Source organism: Echinops telfairi, unplaced genomic scaffold, assembly GCF_000313985.2.
Source record: "Echinops telfairi isolate 266 unplaced genomic scaffold, ASM31398v2 ScPeMD7_7469;HRSCAF=8507_1, whole genome shotgun sequence".
NCBI classification, from domain to species: Eukaryota; Metazoa; Chordata; class Mammalia; order Afrosoricida; family Tenrecidae; genus Echinops; species Echinops telfairi.
In genome coordinates, this window is record NW_022111373.1 from 113,616,405 (window position 1) to 113,637,127 (window position 20,723).

Here is a 20,723-nt window from a genome sequence, read left to right on the forward strand (position 1 = left end):
GAAAAAGTCTTTGCAATGAACAGTCTGTTCCCAGAGTCATGCCCCAGAACAGGGGTCATGTGTTTACATAACACTATGTATTCAAAGGACACATCAGGTTAAAATACTTTAAATAGAATAATGCCAAAATAGTTGGTTGCCGTCTGAATGGCAACTTCAGTGCATCTGAGTATCCTGATATTGAGAAAAAAAAAATTTGCTCTTCGATGGGCATGAAATTTTCCAAGGCATCTCATCCAAGTGGGTCTGGAAAGAGCAAGTGTTCGACCTTTTTAACAAAAACGGCCGCTGTTCTCTCTGCGGCTCGCAAACAGCTTGCTATCAGAGCTGCCGCTGACGAGGGCTCTTTGGGAGCTGACATCCTGCCCAGGCCTTTACGGGATGCGGAAGAAAGCGATACCTGTAAGTGTCCTAATTCAGGGAACCAATCCAAACACAGACCCTACCCTCCCCCACGCCCACTGACCCCTCCCACGGCTCTGTGGATTTCTACAAGGCTGTGCAGCTGTGTCCTTCTTCTGGAGTTCCCTGTAGGGACTGGGCTGTAGACAGACTCAGTAAGGGTCACCCAACACACGACACCGGCCTCCACATAGCAGTGCTTGGTGCCTAAGGCCCTCAAAATACCCCCAATGGGTAAACTGAGGCCCTTCACTCAAGTCACCATCCCCCCAAAAAGAAAATCTGGGATTTGAAATCTAGTTGAAAGAGACAGGCCTATTTGCTCTGTTGTTTGAAAACTTTATATAACGTTGCCTGTTTTCTGGTTTCCAAAATCCATATTCATGTAAAGCTTTCAGTATAAATATTTAGAGTTGATTCTGTTTTTCAAGCATGAAGTGGGGAGAGGGAGAAAGCCCTTTGGCACCATAAGAGTTGCCTATGACCTGAACATAGGGCCTAAATAAATATTTTCATATCAACAACAAAGAATAAGGGAGCTGTTTCCCACAGAAGGGAGACATTCTTATTAATTGCATCCTTCGCTTTAGCGTATCGAACATTGATGGAGTGCTTCCCAAATGCCAGCAAGCCTTTTAATTGAGAGTTAATCATCCACTCCTCATATCAGACAAAACCACAAATGGTTCGTGTGTTCTCATTGCCTACTGAGAAGGCCAAGTGGAATTTAAAATAAGGAAAACAGACTAATGGTCTCATAATGAGGTATTAAAAATAAGAATTTGGCATCAAATCAACTCCAATTCATCCTTGTGCCTCACAGAAGAACTGTGCTCCATAGGGTATTCAATAGCAGGATTTTCGGAAGTAGATCTCCAGGCCCGTCATGCAAGGCACTTCGCCATGACTCCTGACTCACAATCACTCTCTAAGACAGGGAAGGAAAAAGGCCCCGTGTGCGTTTTCCAGAACAGTAACTCTTCACTAGCGTCAAAAGTCTTGTCATTCTCCCAAAAATCAGCTGGTGGCTTCAAACTCCTGACCTTCTGGCTAACAACAGCCCAACAGGTAACCACGAGGCCACCAGGGCTCCTACCAGGGAGTCTCAAACCTTCAACCTTTCAGTCAGTAGCTGAGGACATTGACCATACTGACCAGGGACTCCATTTGAAGTACAACTATGTGCCAGATATTGTCATATTTGTCCCATCTACTACTTGGGACATTCTTACACCAAAATATTCTCCTCTAGCCGAAATTCTAATAAAATACTGGGTGCTCCCTGGTTTACCTGATAACCTAATCCTATTCCATTTTCAGACAAAGCCATGCATTCAAAATGCCTTAAAGGGAGGTGGGGGAACGGTTTTCAGGAGAAATTTGAAAGTATCGAACACTAAATAAAAACCCTATAAGCACTTCACACCTGTCATGACAATAACTCCAGTAATATAAATGATCTCATTTATCATCAGATATAGATCAGTGAGCGCCGGTGCGAATTGAACTTCTGTAACTCAAAGGTTTTCCCATTAACTTGGGTTAAACCTTCAGTAATGTTTCATCCTTCTTTCTGATTAATGTTCACTTGACAGTTATTCTGAATCGATTTTAACTTTCTAGGTTCCCAGATTCTAAAGTTAATGATCTCCTTTTACATAGAGTCTGGGACCCCCATGCATGGTGTGAGTCACTTTGTAAAACAAAAGAGTCTTTGGGGGAATTTGAAGACTTTTGCATTTGGATTAATCACCCCTGATATGTCAGTCACAAGAGAAAGATAGCAGTCAGCTTTAGCTTCCAAGTAAGGACTACATTATCAAACAAACAAACAAAGTCCCTGTCTTTAAGCCTATTCTGACTCACAGAGACTGCAACTCTTTATGGGAGTAGAAAGCCAAGTCTTTCTCCTGAGGAGTAGCTGGTGGTTTCGAACTGCTGACCTTCTGGTAAGCAGCCCAACAGGTAATCAGTACCGCCATCAGAGCCCCCAAAGGGAAAAGTAGTTCATGTGCAATCGAAGTGACTTCAGTCCTATGTCTTATTCAAAGAGATGCAAAGGTTAAGGGGAAAAAAGAAAAATCAAAAAAATGCCTTGAGGAAGTCCGGTTAGAAAGCAGTTCAGAGGAAATGTCCGAGGAAGAGCCTTCCGTCTTTTCAGTACTGCAGGGCCCTGCTGGTCTAGTCCGTTATGCACTGGGCTGTCCACTGCCAGAGCAGCAGTCCGAAACCAGCAGCTGCTACTTGGGAGACAAAAGGAAGGCTTTCTACTCCCGTAAAGAGCTACAGTCCCAGAAACCCACAGGGCAGTTCTGCCCTGTCCTAGAGGGTCTCTGAGTCAGACTAGACTCAGTGGCATTGAGTTTTCTCATGACTCTGTTACGCTCGGGAGCGGGAGCCTTCGGTGAAGACCCAGGAGGAGGTGGGCACTGAGAGAGCGTCAGAGGCTGCAGAAAGCTGAGGATCCTCGAAGGTGGTTCTTCAACTCGCGGGTGGAAGAGAGCTCTGCTATTCAGGGCCTCGCGGCTTCGGCTGTAACAGAAGCAGTTCATCTTGGAGACACTCCTTCCACAATGATGCCATCCTCATCGGAAGTCCACGTCCGTCTTGGGCAAATTAGGTGTGCTTTCTCCACTCTTGAAGTCCCTGGGTGGTGCCAACAGTTAATATGCCCCACCTGGAGGCACCACAGAAGAAAGGCCTGACATTCAACTTCCGAGAAAGCAGCTGTTAAAACACCCCATGGGGTGGCCATGAATCAAAATCAACTCCACAGCAACTTGTGTGGGCCCTCCTGTTAAAGGGACCTCGTTCATTCAGCGTATGTTTCTGAAGGTCTCTTATGGCCCAGGCCTTTTTCTGAGCACTTGAAATCCATCTGTGAATAAGCTAGGCAAAGATCCCTACGTGCTGGTGGTGCTGACATTCTATCAGAAGAGACAGACCACAAATAAGAAATTGAGTAAATAGGTCCATTAGATAGGTGGTACACATATATATGCAACCACTGTGGGGGGAACGTGCAGGCCAGGAGGATCAGGATCCGGGGTGGCAGGTCAGGGAGGCATCGATGGCGGTGGTATTTGAGTAAAGTAGGGATTCTGCAGGAATAGCAGGGGGAACAGCCAGGAGAGCAGCCCAGAGTCACTGGTTGTGTTAAGTCTTGGGTCTTAACCTGAGATGGTTTTGCACCCAACCCACACCTCCCACCCTCGTGGGACATTTGGCCACGGCTGGAAGCACTTTCCTGTCTGGTGACTGGGGTGGAGGGTGCTAACAGCATCTAGTGGACAGAGTCCAGGGGTGCTGTCAAGTGTCCTAGAAAAGCCCGCACAACAAAGAATGATCTCACGCCAAATGTCAATAAAGCCAAGGTGGGACAGTCCTGTGTTTGAGGATTCACAAGCAGTCGTGCATCTGAAAGGACACACAGAGAAGAGGAATAGGAGATAAGGTTGGAGGCCAAGGGTTAGGAAGTGGCCAGGTCAGGGGAGCTCTTAAGACAGCATGGAGTCTGGCTTTTATTCCAAGAGAAAGTGGGAGCTATTGGAGGGCTTGGGGCAGAAGAAGAACATGATCTAACATAACATTTTAAGAGAACCCTTTTGTTGCTGGATGGGAAAGAGATTGAAGGGGGACAAAGGCAGAAGGACAGAAGCCATTGGTGGGCAGGGTGGGGGGGGTTGTTGCCGTTGTCCAGACAAAAGATGATGAGGGCTTAGTCCAGGGCAGAGCTTCCTGACCTCAGTGCAGCAGGACCACCCAGCACTACAGGTCAGATACCAAGGGCTCCAAGCAGCCTCGTTCCTCACTAGGGTCCTTTCAAGCTCCCAGGCAAGTCACCTGAGCTACCTTTTGTCCAGGTTATTGTTGTTAGGTGCTGTTGAGGCAGTGTCAGCTCATAGTGACCCCAGGTGCCCCAGACAGGACACTGCCGAGTACTGCACCTCCTCACTGCTGTCATTATGTTTGGCCCCCTTGTTGTATCATTTGCACAGGTGATGCAAATCCATCTTGTCAAGGGTCTTCCTCTTTTTCACTGCCCCTCTGCTTTACCAAGTATGATGTCCTTCTTCCAGAGACCGGTCCCTCCTGAAGACATATCCAAATGAAGCAAGAAACTATGAAATGAAGACTCTCCTCGCTTCTAAAGCGCATTCTGGCTCTACTTCTTTCAAGACAGATCTGTTCATTCTCCTGGCAAGGCATGACAGGGGCAATATTCTTCACCAACCCAGTTCAAATGAACCAGTTCTCGGCAGTCTTTCTTATTCATTGTCAAGGTTATTCATTGACACGAGTTAGGCATGGCATATTCCTTTTGTACATTGACATCGTCCTGGGGGGAAAAGAACATTCACGCTTGCTGACAAGGCTGTTGAATGAAACAAATTGAAGGAAATCTTTCTAAACTACATAGAACCCAATGTAGACTGAACTATCAGAAAATGGGGTGTGGGAGCATAAAAAGTCTAGGAAAGTCAGCCCTCCGTATCCATTGGCTTCACATCCATGGACTCAGCTAAACTCCGAATGAAAAGAGCCAAGGCTGGGCAGGAATGGAGCCATTAAGTGGTCACAGCAGTCATGCCAAGGCCGAGGGAGGCAGTGTTAAGTGCTATTTCCATAGCATGTCTGTGGTATTAGGTATTACGGGAGGCAGTGTTAAGAGCCATTTCCATATAGCATGTCTGTGGTATTAGGTATTACGAGTAATCCACTTAAAGGATGTACATAGGTTATATGCAAATAGCATGCCAGTTCCTATAAAGGACTGGAACATGCCCAGATCTTGGCGTCCCCTGAGTTCCTGGCAGGAGAACGACCGGGCTTTCTGCTCCTGTCAACAGTTAGTCTCAGAAGCCCACTGAGTTAGCCCTGCCCTGTCCTATAGGGTTGCTCTGGGTCGGCTTCAACTCGGTGGCAGTGAGTTTGCTTTTCTGGTTTGGACCCAAACCCCCACCCATACCATGGGGCAACTGTACCTAAGAAATAGTCAGTAGGATTGCTTTCCTTTTTCTCATTGTATTAAGTTGCTCAAAAGGGTTCTTTTCCCCTTCTATAATCGGCTGAAATAGACACCAAGACGCTGCTGAAAACACCAAGAATGACTAATTCATGCTTTCCCCCCCAAAGGTGTCATCACACTCGCGGATTCACCCCAGTCCCCCAGTGGAATCACACCAAAGCTCACCTCTCCTGTGCTGTTCACAGCAGGGACACTGCTCAAACCCACTAGCAGCTCCGAAGGAGAAGCGACCTGGCGATCTGCTCCCGTAAAGAGTGCAGTCTAGGAAGCCCTAGGGGGCAGTTCTTTTCTGTCCTGTAAGTTCCCTCGGCGTTGGAGTTGAATAGATGACACACAAGAACTCCATCGACAACGACGGCCCCTGGAGTACCTAGCCGGTGCCACAGCCGGTGCCACGCAGCTGTTAACTGGAAGGGGGGAGGTTCAGGTCCACTCAGAGGCAGCTCCCAAGAAAAGACAGGCAATCCCTGGAAAAGCCCAAGGAGCACAGTTCTGCTCCAGCACGCCGAGGGTCTCCAGCACGCCGAGGGTCTCCAGCAGCCAGGGCCAGCGAAGGACTGGTTACTGGCATCGTCTGGCATCAGGGCTGGATCCAGCCATAAACATCATCTTGTTTCCATGCATTCCCAGGAAGCCTTTCCATGCCAGCGTATATATGGCTGGACGCTATTTCCAGAGTTCAGCTGTTCCAAGGAGGTGGTGAAGCAATCGCTTTGTTAGTGGCAAGTAGACTTGGTTTTAGTCCCTAGCGGCTTTTCAGGGAAATTTTAAAACTCGACTCAATTGTGTTCTCCAAATGGCTCTGGACCCGCTCAGCCAGGCAGAGATGCTGAGTCCCGGTAAATGTCCCAGTAGCTAGGTATCCAACCTAAGGCAATTCCAGGGGGCTTCAAATTCTCATTAGCTTTTCCTTCCATTTCATACAAATTTGTTGAATCCCCCTTGGACGTTGAAAGACCTCACCAATCCCAAGTAACAAACCAGGCCCCCTGCCATGAAGCCCATGCCGACTCAGACCGACCCTGTTGGACAGAGTAGAGCTGCTCTTTGGGGTTTCCCAGCCTGTACATCTCAGCGGGAGCGGACAGCCTCATCTTTTCGCCAGAGGAACGGCTGGTGGGTTTGAGCCATCCAATCCAACCAAGATCATCCTGTGGTGACTCTCCGAGACCATGTATTTCAACGTTCGGTTCTGGAACCACCTACATCAGAATTCCTCTGGGGCTTGATTAAAAAAAACAAAACAATATGACCCTTCCCAGACCACGCGGCTCAGGCTCTCCGTGCCTTACGTGAGCCTCCCAGCGCATTCTCAGGCCACTCCCTGGGAGCACCCCAACCCACGGTTAGGTTGCCAATCAGAAACAGGGACTCAGGGGAAGAGCCTGCTCACAGCCACATCTCTCGTCAGTTGTCACGCAGTGGACATCAGTCCTTGCGACTCCGCGTGCACAGTGGATCTGCGCTCCAGTTTGCTGAGGGGAAGTGGCCCAGCTCGCCAGGCCGTCCCTGCAGTGAGGGGCCAGGCACGGCCACCATCGGCACCAGCCACCCAGGGTCTCAGCTCCTTAGAAAGTAGCAGATGGTCCTGGGTGGATGCTCTGCTCTGAGCGCTTGCAAGGGGAACAAAATAAAAGATGTGTCTCCTGCTGTCACCGTCCTCCACCCCCACCCCTGGGGTAGTCTCTCAACAAGACCGTGCTGCTTCTGGGATCGGAGGGGTGCATTTGAGCCTCTTCTCTGGGGGGACGACAGTGGTCGCCCGGCTCTGGCTGCTGGTCGCTTTGCTGCGGGTCCCACTGCTGGCTGGCTCTTTGGGGGGCATGTGGATCTTGACAGTGGCGTGAGCTGGCCCCTGTGGCACGGCCTCATGTGACCTGTTCTCTTTTCTTGTCAAACAGCGCCCATGCCGGAGGACTATCCCGATCAGTTTGATGATGTCATGGATTTCATTCAAGCCACCCTGAAAAGACTGAAAAGGTCACCCGATAAGCAAATGGCCGTGCTCCCGAGACGAGAGCGGAACCGGCCAGGCGCGGCCGCCCACCCGGAGAATGCCCGGGGGAAAGGCCGCAGGGGCCCGAGGGGCCGCAACCGGGGCTGTGTCTTAACCGCCATCCACTTAAACGTCACGGACCTGGGCTTGGGCTACGAAACCAAGGAGGAGCTGATTTTCCGGTACTGCAGCGGCTCCTGCGACGCGGCCGAGAATATGTACGACAAAATACTAAAAAACTTATCCCGGAGTCGAAGGCTGGTGAGTGACAGGGTGGGGCAGGCCTGCTGCAGGCCCGTGGCCTTCGACGACGACCTGTCCTTTCTGGATGACAACCTGGTTTACCACATTCTAAGAAAGCATTCCGCTAAGAGGTGCGGCTGTATCTGACTCCGGCTCCAGAGACTGCTGTGTATTGCATTCCGGCTACAGTACAAAGTCAGGGACCAAGGTTCCCAGCAGATGTTTGCCCAGAATGGAAGATGAGGACCAAGGAGGAGGAGGAGGAGGAGGAGGCAGAGGCAGGCAGCCGAGGTGGGGGCCTGGTAGAAGGCGATCCAGGGGCAGAAGGCTGAACAGGCCAAAGAGGAACCGGCTGTCTCGTGTCTCCAGGACCGCAGCCAACGGCATCCGGAGCCCAGGGCTGGTGTCCCCGACTGGGTGCTGCCATCGGGTCACCTGATACACTCCACGCTCACCGGTCACTGGCGGATGCCCGTGGAGACCCAAACTCCCGTGTCTCCCTTGGGTGCTTTTCACCCAAGGTGGTGTCTGAAGACACCAAAGAAATGGGAATCCTGGGATGAGCCCACTTGCTGTGCCGCGTTACTGCGGCAAGTCAGAAGCCAGGGTTCTTTGCTGTCACTCAGCTGAGACAGACCCCCAGACAAAGACAACACACCCCACAAAGGCGCAAGAGATCGCGTAACCTTCGAAGGTGCAAGTTGAGGCCTGAGGTTCCCGACGGCCAGCGGGGTTAGAGCACTGTGGGCGCTCCATTCGGAATGTGGCCGGTGGGGTGGGAAGAGGCGGCGCCCGCCCTCCTGACAACTGAAGGAATTGCCTTTCTCTCCTTGGAAACAGGAAACAAGGTGGGCCTTTCATTGGCGTTCTTGTAGGAGAACGAGCGGGGAGGGCCCCACTGGCCGCTCGGGGCCAGGAGAGACCCGGGTGGCCTGTCGGTTTACAGAGAGACAGACGTTACATACGCCCCAGCTCCGTGTATGTGTGGTCACCAGTGACCAGAGAAGCTACTCGATGCAATGCATCTGTTTCAGATACAGAAATATAGAGAAGCTATTTATTGAAATTTAAGTTATTATTATTTATTACTGTTCACTAATGAATTTCACTCTCTTCTCCCCCTTATTTATTAAAGTTTCTTTTCAAAGGTGCCAAAGTATATGTGCTCACAAAACAGAGAAAGGTGAGGGAAGGACATTTTAATTGGGAACAAGAGTCCATGCTTTTGAAAGTTTTTTTTTAAGTCTTTTTACTAGCCAAAAATCACTTACTTTACCTTTTTTTTAAAATCCCTAATTACCTCCCCCAGATTTCAGCCTTTTCCATATTTTTTGTTTAAAATATGCGTATCTCAGAAAGAGTCTCTCCGCCAGGCCACCTTTCCGGGGCCTGTGGGCAGTGACCCCTGGCACTAGGCCTTTATTCTTCATTGCTCCGCCACTGAGCAAATGATGCCGTAAGCTCCACTTTCTGCCGTATCGAAGGCCCCCCCCACCCCGCCCCACGGCCTCATATATCCTTCTATAAAGTATGCATAACCATGTAAGTCAAAGGTTCCGTTCCTTTTGAGGAGGTAGTTCCGGATGTAATGTTGACCCCAAAGTAAAGCCATTCTGCCAGGTAGCCATGATGTTGTCCGGTTGAGGAGACTCTTCTGGTGTCCCCGCCCACCCATCACCTTCCTGAGATGCAGGCTGTTTGGCAGTGGAGGCCCCGGAGCACACGGATGGCCTTCCGGAAAGGGGTCCAAAAACCTGGTTCTCGTAAAAGCCAGTGAGTTATCATCTTGGCCCAACCATTGTTACTCCTGTGTACTCTTGCCCTGGGGGCAGGTGACCGAGCAAGGCGGAGGAGGGAGGCTTCTGGCCTGGCAAAACCTCCTGCTCACCCTGCTGACAATAAAAGAGTGTGGAGGGGAAGAAGCGTTGGATCGGAACACTCTCTCCTAATTGTCCCACAAATAGCGGCTGTAGACAGCACAGGTGTAATGCGCTGGACCCTCCATTAGAGCTTCTTACCAATTTCCCCAAAGAAGTTTTTATCAAGGAGATAACACATCACTATCTTCCTGACTATTAACTACCAAAGTATGACAGATTGCAAATGAAATGACCACTGGCTTCCTGCAAATTTTTACAAAGTAACCAAAAAGCATCGGTTAGCAGAAGTCCCCTAGCCCTGTCCCCTCCACCCCCACCCCCAAAAAACATCATCATTCTGTCATCTCTGTCCTTCCTGCTTCTTTTGCCCACCTCGGAGAGAGGAAACCATCCCGGCCCCCACCCTCTCTGAGGCCAAAGCAGGCCTCTTGCTGAGAAGCATCCTGCGCAGAACAGGGCAGACTCAGCTGCCTGGTCCTATGCAGGCATCATTTGGATGTAGCCCCCAGCTCATCTGCCTGACTCCGATAGAAATAGCAGATGGGGTGGGAAAGTTTGCAGGCTTCATCCCCCATGTCCTCAAGGAGGGTACCCTACCACATGGGTGATAGGATTCCAATGGGTGTGACAATTTGTTCCCAGCAGCATCAACACACTACAAGCAGGTTTTAACGTAAGCAAACCGCTCCACCAAATCCACGAAAGGGTAAAGTTTGTGATTTTTCTTTATCGTTGCTGTTACCATCTGACATAGTAAGGAGTGCACTTCTTTGGAAGTTCTGACTTCTCTGATCTGTCTCCGTCATTTGTGTTATACAACCAAAGTTCTCTACAGACTTTATTTTTGTACAATATCATTTTGTAACTTTTTATGAATAAAAACTCATTTCTATCACTCTCTGTACTTCTCTGTTACCTCATGTGCCTCGGGAGCATAGCCAGGCTAGGCACGCGCCATCCTAAAGCACACCTACTCCTCATTTCGCAACTTGGTTGGGTTCCAAGGACGAGGTCCTTGTGTGAAAACAGGGGATGACATCAGACTACAACATGGAGGGTGACTACATCATTACATACTTGCCAATTACAATACGCGGTAACTGCCAAATGTCATCACTGCATAACTGCCAAGCAACTGAGAGCCATGGGGCTCAGACAAGGAAACACATAACTGTAATCATTACAGCAGCTTCACTCTTGTCTTGCACCGGTGTTTATTAGGACCAGACCACTTACATCCTTGGTGTACCTCTTAACTCCCCACAACCGATCACTACCCAGACAGGAAAAAATTACCAAGCAGATAATCTCATATTAATTATTCAACAAATATGCTGTGCCTACTCTGCTCAAAGCACTGAGGATCCAACAGTGACCAAAGCCTCTCTCTGCCTTCCTGGAGTCGATAGTAAGGTAGGAAAGACAAATAAAAATCAAAGAAGGTCAATATGTCGTGCTCCACATGGTGAGAAGAGCTAGAAAGAACACAATCAGGACGCCATAGTAAGAAGGAATAGGGGGCTTGCTCTAACTAGATGTTGTTAGGTTGTTCAGATTGTTACTGACTCAAAGTGATTCTTTACACAATAGAATGAGACACTGCCCAGTCCTTCGCCGTCCTCACAATGGTATGTGTAAGCCCGTTATGGCAGTAACTGGGTCAATCCATCTCACTGAAGGTCTTCCTCATTTTTGCTGCCCCTCCACTTTACCAAGCATAATAATCTTTTCTAGGGACGCGTCTCCCCTAATAACACATCTAACCTACCTAAGACGAAGGCTCTCCATCCTTGATTCTGGCTGTACTTCTTCCAAGACAGATGTGTTTGTTCTTTGGGCAGTCCGCACTACTGCCCATATGCTGCCCCAGCACTGCACTGCCTAACCAGGTCTTCCCAGGTGACTGAGTGCTGCCACCCCTTTGATTAGCAGCAAACATGTTACCCACTTGCATCAGGCAGGGACTCCTACACATGAAAACATGCCAACCAAACAAAGGGCACCCCACCAGGGGAAGCACTATGCAAAGCCCCGTGGCAGGCAGGGGTTGGCCCGGGCCACCACTGTGCACGACTCTCAGTGGCCCACTGACATTGCTTCTGCATGGCAACATAGACGCATCCCTGGGCGTGTGCAAACCGTGGCCCCAAGCCTGGTGCATTCTGACAGCAAGAAAACAGCAAAGAGCGGAGATGTGAGTGGCCTGGAGTGGGGGAGGAGAGCGTGCTGCATCCAATGACACACACCCTGTGTTATGTCACAAGCGGCCTCATGACTGATTCCCCAATGTGCATCATCGCCCCACACAAAACTCGGGAGCTCTTATTACTCATCTAAGTGGCCATCAGTCTGGGCTTTCCAATGTATGAATGTATGTCCTTCCCATCTCCATGCCCACAGTCCTCCCATATAGACTTGCCAGCGTCTCTGGTACCAAAGATGGGCTCAGATGCAGAGAGTCCTTCTGTCGAGTGAGCAAGAAGAGGCCTAGGACAATGGTGAGTAGTCCAGGTGCACTATCTCTTATCCAAGGTTCTGGTGTCGAGGAAGTGACCTGGCAAAGGGAACCAAATATGGTGAAGTCCTGGCTTAACCTGCACTCCCTTTTCAGAGTCACATTCCCAAAGGTGTCCCCAGGGTGACTCACCTGGTGAGATGCTCCTCAAGAACAAAACCAACCGGTGGGGGGGTGGGGGTCGAGGGAGGTGTTTGGATGCCACACTGTTGCTGGAGTTGGCCCCTGACTCCTGGTGACCCCTGAACAAGTGCTATCCAGCCCTGCATCATTCCCAAGACTGGACCCTTGTGATCCACAGGGCCTTCATTGGCTGATGCTCAGAAGATAATTAGGCCTAGTCTGCCTTAGTCTAGACTAGAGGCTCCAATGAAATTGGGTCAGCCATAGCTCTACGGAGGACAACACTGGAGACACAGTGCGGGAATTGTGCCCGTTCTGACCCCACCACATGGGGGCAAAACACTAAGGGTATACAACAAAGCAGCAAGGGGAGCAAAGCAATCAAGTCCCCAAGGAATACCAAAAACAGACTTTGGGGTCAGGGCATGGCACCCCATCAGACTCAACCAGAATACACTCATAAAGGTCAACAAACAAACCTGGAATTATTTATAATCTTTTCTTTTTTGTTGTTATTATTGTTTTCTTCTGTTGTTTTGTATTGTGTTTATTGTTATTTTGCATGTTTATCTAGATAAGATAGGCTGGATAAACAATCCGGAGGAGAAAACAATGGTTCTGATGGTTCCAGGGCGACACAGGAGAGGAAAGGAAGGGGGTGCCAACAAAACCAGGAACAAGGGAATAAGTGATCTAAAATCAATGGTGAGGAGGGTTTAGGATGTATGGTGGGGTTTGATCAAGTGCATTGTAGCTGAGAGGAATTACCGAAACCCAAATGAAGGTCAAACATGATAGTAGGACAAGAGAAAAGTAAAAGGAAATAGAGGAAAGAACTAGTAGGCAAAGGGCAGTTATAGAGGTCTAAATACAGGCATGTACATATGTAAATATATTTATATATAATGATAGGGAAATAGATCTATGTACATATTTATATCTTAAGTATTAAGGTAGCAGAACAGACATTGGGCCTCTACTCAAGTACTCCCTCAATGCAAGAATATTTTGTTCTAATAACCTGGCATTCTGTGATGCTCACCTTCCCGATACGATCACTGAAGACAAAATGGGTGCATAAGCTAATGTGATGAAGAAAGCTGTCAAAAGATATAGCATCTGGGGTCTTAAAGGCTTGAAGATAAACAAGTGGCCATCTAGCTGAGAAGCAACAAAGCCAACATGGAAGAAACACACCAGCCTGTGTGATCATGAGGTGTCGATGGGCTCAGGTATCAGGCATCAAAAACCCAGAACAGAAAAAATCATATCAACGTGAATGAGGGGAAGGCAGAGTAGAGACCCACAGCCCATCTGTAAGGGTCACAAGGAAGAGACGAACCAGTCAGGGTGCAGTGTAGTACTGATAAAACATACAACTTTCCTCTGGTTCCCTAATGCTTCCTCTCCCTGACTATCATGACCCCAGTTCTACCTTACAAATCCAGCTGGACCAGAACATGTACACTGGTACAGAGAAGAGCTCACAACACAGGGAATCCAGGACAGATAAACCTCTCAGGACCAATCATGAGAGTAGCAATACCAAGGGTAAAGGGAAGAGGGGATGGGGGTGGGGACACTGATCACAATGATCTACATATAACCCCCTCCAAGGGGGGGTGGACAACAGAAAAGTGAGTGAATGGAGACATCGGTCAGTAGAAGACATGAAAAAAATAGTAATTTACAAATTCTCAAGGGTTTTTGAGAGAGAGGAAAAAAATGAGGAACTGATACCAAGGGCTCAAGTCTAAAGAGAATGTTTTGAAAATGATGATGGCAACGTATGTACAAATGTGCTTGACACATGGATGGATGGATGGATGGATGGATTGTGATAAGAGTGGTACGAGCCCCAATAAAATGATTTAAGAAAAGGAAGAAATCGGGTCAGCAACAGCAGCACGCAAGTCTCCACGGGTAGACAGGTAGCGGTTGCACATGAGTTTTCCATTTAGTAACTGCACCCTGGAGTCCAGCATGGACAGTGCAAACTCCGCCACTGAGCTGCTCCTGACCTTGCTGATGAGAGAAGTGTGGAACATGTGGAGTGAACCAACATCACGCCGCTGTTTAATGTGGGAAAAGGCTTAGCAGAGCCTTCACTGGGCTAAAGACCTTTGTGACAGTCCAACAAGGTCTGAATGGACAGAATGCTCCAGGTGGACCTGGCCTCACAACCATTCCCTGCGTGGTTTTCTTTCTCGGACCACTTGCTGGCCTGTCTGTGGCCCACCCTGTAAGCATTGAGGTGGGCTCAAAGCAGAACTGCTGATGCTGTTGGGTACCATCAAGTCAGTCCCGGCTCCAAGCGACCCTACGTACAACAGAACGGAACACTGCCTGGGCCTGGGCCCTCCTCACAAGGATTTTTGTGTTGGGGCTCAGTGTTACAGGCACTGTGTCAACCCTTCTCATTGAAGGTCTTCGTCCTTTTCCCTGACCCGCTACATTACACCGAGCATGATGTCCTTCTCAGTGACTGGTCTCTCCTGATAACGTGTACAAATTACATGAGACAGCATCTCTCCATTCGCCCTTCGAAGGAGCCTTCTGGCTGTACTTCTTCCACGGCAAATGTGTTCCTTCTTCTGGCCGTCCACGGCGCAGTCAATCTTCTTGGCTAACAGTGTGAAGACAGCAGTACGTCAGTCTTCCTTGGCCAGCCTTCACAGATATAGGAGGGGATTGGACAGACCACAGTTTGGGTCAGGTAAACCTTCATCCTCAAAGAGAGAGCTTGGCCCTTCCACATGAACGTGGAGGAAGAGGTCTTTTGCGGCAGTTCTGTTCAGTGGGAAACGTTACCTGACGTCTTGGCTACTGCTTCCCGGGGTGTGGGTTGTGACGCCACTCCCGGATAAATTCACCCTCTTCTCTATTAATCTCAAGGCCTGGGGACTAGAGTTCAATAAAGAGGAGTGAACTACTGGGCAGGGCATCCTCCCTGGGAAGGGGGCCTCCCCACACCCATGGTACACACACACACACACACACACACACCCCAGACCTCCAGGCCCTGTGGCTCCTTGCCCAGCCTGAATGACAAAGCAATGAGCCAGCGGTCAACTCTGGAAATGTCACTAACTGAGAACAAGTGGGTGTGTTGAAAGACAGGGAAATTTGGATAGCAATTTTTTATTTTGAAATAAAAGGAACTTTCACTGTTCCCTGCTGAAGAACCCTAGCTAGGCTTAAATTGTTTAGAAAAGCTAATGATTTGCCTTAGGCTAGAGGCTCTTTGCCCCCTCTCCATGGTTCTTCAAAGGAAAGCCGATCTCCTTGGGGGCTGGTCCTGAATCCCCTGCTGCCAGGAATGATTGTGGAAACACTGGGTGAGGAGCCCAGGCACCAGGCCCTGCACCTGACACCTTCTTGACCCGGTTTCCCGATGGAGGGAGGTACTCTGGGGGGTGGTGAGTTTGGAGGGAAGCAAGGGTTCCAAAGAACTTTGAAGGGCACCCCTCCACTCTCAGATGGGTGTGTGTGTGTCTCAAATGGCTAAGAACTAGGCTGCTCACAGGAAGGTTGGTGGTGGCTTGCACCCACCCAGGGGCCCTGTCGAAGCAAGACTTGGAGGTCGGCTGCCATCAAGATGTTTGTTGTATGATGCCAGAGTTGATTTAGACCCAGTGACCCCTGTGATGGAGTAAAATTAAGCCTGAGGTAAGCAGTGGGCTGCTAAATAGGAAGTCAGTGCTTCAAACCTACCAGCCGTTCCTCGGGAGAAAAAAATCCCAACAATCTGCTGCTGTGAGACCACAGCTTTGCAAACCCTCTGGGGCCGTTTTCCTCTGGCAAATGGGTGGCTGTGAGTTGAACTTGAGGGCAAGGAATCTCGGGCTCTCATCTTTACAGGGGTAGACCATCAGGTCTTTCTCCTGAGGAGTCACTGAGAGGGTTTGAACCACCAACCTTTGAGTTAACAGCATAGGACGTACCCTTGGCACCAGCTGTACCACCCAGAAAACCACATGGGGGCTATTCTCTATCATATGGAGTGTGTAGCCACCAGGCCACTAGCAACAAAGTCTCACAAACACAAAAACCCGAAACTTTCACATTCACAAAGGGCTGGTTTCCTGTCTGCCCCAGAAGCATGAGGGGAGAAGAGCACTTGAGACCGTTCACTGCCCACGCTCACTCCCCAGGGCAAACGCACGGAGAACGCAGGGTTCAACTCGGGCCTCTGGGACTTTGCCCCTCAGGTAATGCAAGAGCTAAAGTGTCTTCTTGGGACGCATCTTGGTTAACAGAAACACTGCGATCCTTTCAGGCCACAGTGAACCCAGCTTGACTCTGTCACACAACATCCTGCATGGAATGAGAGTCATGCTGCCAAGTCATCCCTGAAAATAACTAGAGAGTTGGGGAAAGAAAGGGAAAGGCCGCCTTTGCTCACAGGCGATGACTGCTGGCGCTCCGACCCAAGGCTGGTGCAGGAATGAGGAGGGCATACAGCCTGGCATGGAGCAGCCGGCGAGCCCCTGCGAGAGACGTGGATGGGTCTAGAACATCTCCGAGGGAGCATGGCTGGGAGGAAAACAGGCCACGACAGCACAGAGTGAGGTTGCCAGATAAAATACCAGACTCCGGGCTAGATTTGAATTTCAGATAAACACAAATAAATTTTTACTGCAAGTGCATCCTGTGTGATATTAAAGACATGCAAGGAGGAGGACAAGCCTTACATTACAAATATGTATTTCTTGTTCATCTGATACTCAAATTTAACTGGACATCCTGAGCCCTTGTTGGCTAAATCTGACAACCCTACTAGGAGTGGAAGTCCCACTCATTCTTTACAGAGATGGATGAACATCTGGCAGATGGATGGGGATTGGGGCAGGAGTGGGATGGGGACAGACGTTCAAGGCAGAAGGAACTCAAACTAAAACCAACCTCACTACCATCTAGTTGATTTTGACTTACAGTGACCCAAGGCTGTAAATCTTTACAAGAGCAGAAAGCCACATCTTAGGAGAGGCTGGCGGCTTTGAACTGCTAACCTTGTGGTTAGCAATGCAACATGTAACCCCCTATGCCACCAGGACCCCTGACAACAGGAATCACATGACCCAAAAGAGATGGAAGGACACTACACATTAACAGGGCAGTAGATAAGGTGGTGAGTTCAGTGTAGACTTAGCCACTAGTCACCATGAATACAGTGCCCAATGCCCATGATGTTTAGAGAGACCCACAAAAATGTTTTAATTTTCATTTCTCTTGTGAGCTGAAAAAAAAATAGGTATAAGAAGAATAATGAGTATGTAATCATGAATTCAGCCTGGACTTTATTTGTCTTAATACCATTTGCTCATATGATGCCATCATCATCATTATTTTATTAAGTAAGGGGTCACAAAGGCAAAAGTATCTGAGGCCCCCTCCCCCACCCTCCAAAGTCATACTGCAGCCCTGGGAGCACTGCCGCCAACAAACTTCATGTCCATCAGCCTTTTGTCTAATGTTCTCTTGCGAGATGCTAGCCTCCTCCTTTTAAAAAGGCACCTTCTGTGTATTGCCATATAAATAGATGTACAATAGAGGTCAACACCTCTGTTTTTGTGGATTAATGTATTTACATATGTACACACCTATGCTTATACCTCTATCCATTGCTTTGCTTCCTAGGCCCTTCCTCTGTTTCCTTTTCCCTTCCTCCTGTCCCACCATCACTTTCCCCCTATTTCTGCCCCTTGATACTTCCTCTTAGCTAGTTTTCTGTTGCTCCAACACCCACCTGGATCCCTATCTCCTCCTTGACATGGACTCTAAATCCCTAGTTGGTCCCCTGTCTATGGCGCTGCCTGCTCACCACACCTTTCCCCTGTCACCCTCACCCCACAATTTCCCCTGGGCCTGTTCATCTTGCTGCTTTCTCCTGGGGCTTGCTTGGCAATACACTGAGGTAGTGGATGGTCTTCAGTCCTCTCAGCTCATACCCTCCCTCAATACAGGAACATTTTGTTCTAACAAATCGGAAATCTGAGATGCTTACCCTCCCAACACAATCACTGAAAACAAAACAAGTGAATAAGCAAATGTGGTGAAGAAGGCAGATGGTGCCTCGCTATTAAAAGATATAGCATCTGAAGTCTTAATGGCTTGAAGTTAAACAAGCAGCCATTCAGCAGAGAAGCAAAAAGACCACGTGGAAGAAGCACACTGCCGGAGCGATCATGAGGAGTCATAGGGACCCGGTAATAGGCATCAGCAGACACATAATAAACAAAAAACTGAGAATGAGGCCGGCTGGAGCAGAGCCCCAAAGCCCATCTGTAGATAGTGGAAGCACCTCCCCAAAGAGGGGCCACGGGGAAGAGATAATTCTCACCAGTAAAGCATCGATAAAGCACACTATATTTCTCTGGTTCCTTAAGGCTTCCTCACCCCCCACTACCATGACCCCAGTGCTGCTTCTCAATTCAGACTAGACCGGAGCACGTACACAGGTATAGATAAGAGCTGGGGGCTCATGACACACCGAATGCAGGATTAGGAGTGGAAATAGCAACACCAGAAGGTTAGGGCGAAGGGGGGGAGAGGAAGGGAGAAAGGGGGAACCAATCACAATGACCGACACATAACCATACACCCCTCTCGGGGGAAAGAACAACAGAAAACATGGGGGAAGGGAGACAGCGGTCGGTGTGAGATATGAAATTAATAATAATTTATCATTTATCAAGGGGTTATGAGGGGGAGGAAGGAGGGGGAAAAAGAAGAGCTGATACCCAGGGCTCAATAGAAAGTAAATGTCTAGAAAAGAATGAAGGCATCGTATGTACAAACATGCCCGATGCAATCGATGTATGGATTGTAACAAGAGTTGTAAGAGTCCCCAATAAAATGATCTTTTAATTTTAAAAAAGCACCTTCTTCCTGCCCTTCAGGAGTCCTGGTGGCGTAGTGGGTTATGAGTTGGGCAGCTAAGCAAAAAGTCAACAGTTGTCTTGTTTTCTACGTAAGTATTGATCCTGTAACTCCTGACCGAGGAAGAACTAAAGAAAAGGAAATGCATAACTGCCCTTCCGGGAGGTCTCCAGTTTGAGAGAAAGAAACAGAAGCTTAAATACAGTGTGATGCCCAACACTGGGAAGGTGCTGAACGCCACCGAATTATACATTTTCCAATGGTGAATTTAATGTTATTCGGATTTCACCTCAATTAACACACATACACACACTGAAGGTGGTGATAAAGATGCCAGATATGTTATGGGAGCTTCAAAGAAGACAATAAACAGCTGAAACTGGAGGGTGGGGAAGCTCTCAGGAAATGTCTCCTGGAGGCGGTTGCCTAAACAGACTTACAGGATGAGCAGGGATTTCCTATACAAGTGTGTGGTAGGCCGTGGACCTCCAGCTGGAAGGCACTGCAAGAACAAAAACAAAAACACTAGTAACAGCCTGGGTCCTGTTGGCATGGGAGAGTGGAAATGAAGCTGTAGCGGAGGTCAAAGGGGTAGCAAGACCAGATTTGGGAAGCAAGACTCCTTACACAAGACCTCTGTTCTAGAGGGGAAGGTTAACTGTGCGGCTGGAGGTAGTGAGGGGGATTGGGACGGACAGGGCACAGAGAGCTCTTCCTATGCCAGGCTTCAGGTTCAGGTCAACAGTTGCCAAAAGGATCACTTCTGAGCTTCACACCTGCCATCTCCCGCTAGGTCCCCTGCCTTCTCCAACCCCTTTCCCAAGCCCTCCTCTCCCAAGATCTTGGCCAAGCTCCTGTCATTCCCCCCAGCAACCAAGTCTTCCTTACAGCAGGGGACCCAACGGGATGATTAAGGCTTCCAGTCTAGCATCGCCCAAACTACACAGTTGAATGCTACGAAAATATTCATGGAGACAAGTTCCTTGATTTTAAAAACTGGGGGAAAATGTTGAGTACTTCAGTCCTTGCCCACAGTGCCAGCATACATTTGCATAGGAAACCAGGCTCTCTGGGTTCAGCAGAGGAACTGGGTTTAATGTTGTTGAGCCTAGTGTTTCAGTTTTAGGTTGACCAGAGAGCCTCCATTTACTCGAAGTGCTCCTCTTTGAAGAGTGTTCTTGGGCTTGGGACTTTATCTGACCCAACTTGGAAATGCTGTCCATGAACCAATCAATGAATCTCTACTGAGGACATTCTATAGACATCAGGCTGTAAGTTGTGTCTGGTCTAGAAAGGCCATCTCAGTTCACCCCTCATCTACTCCAGAAGCCCCCACCTCTAGTAAACAGTCTTGGTTTAAAGGGTCTGAAAAATGGTCACCGTGTTTTCTTATATATTGTGTTAGTCCAGGTAGACTAGAGAAACAAACTCATAGACACTCACATGTGGAGAAGAAAGAGCTTTATATCAAAGAATAATTGTATATTAAGAAAACATCTGTGTTAGTCTAGGTGGACTAGAGAAACAAATCCATAGACACACACATATGTGTATAAGAAAGAGATTTATATACAAGAGCAATTGAACATTGAGAAAACATCCCAGCCCAGTCCAGATCAAGTCCATAAATCTGATATTAGCCCATATTTCTGA

General features: G+C 48.7%; 1 protein-coding gene across 2 annotated transcripts in view; it reads left to right on the forward strand.

Moving 5' to 3' along the window:
* GDNF (glial cell derived neurotrophic factor) overlaps nucleotides 1-7,918 on the forward strand; it is a 30,643-nt gene extending 22,725 nt beyond the window's left edge. For both annotated transcript variants that reach the window (XM_004698072.2, XM_004698073.2), the window contains exon 2: nucleotides 7,333-7,918. In XM_004698072.2, coding sequence (XP_004698129.1) covers nucleotides 7,333-7,817 — 485 coding nt within the window. In that variant the 3' untranslated portion in view covers nucleotides 7,818-7,918. The remainder of the gene's footprint in view (nucleotides 1-7,332) is intronic.
* Nucleotides 7,919-20,723: the final 12,805 nt, after the last annotated feature.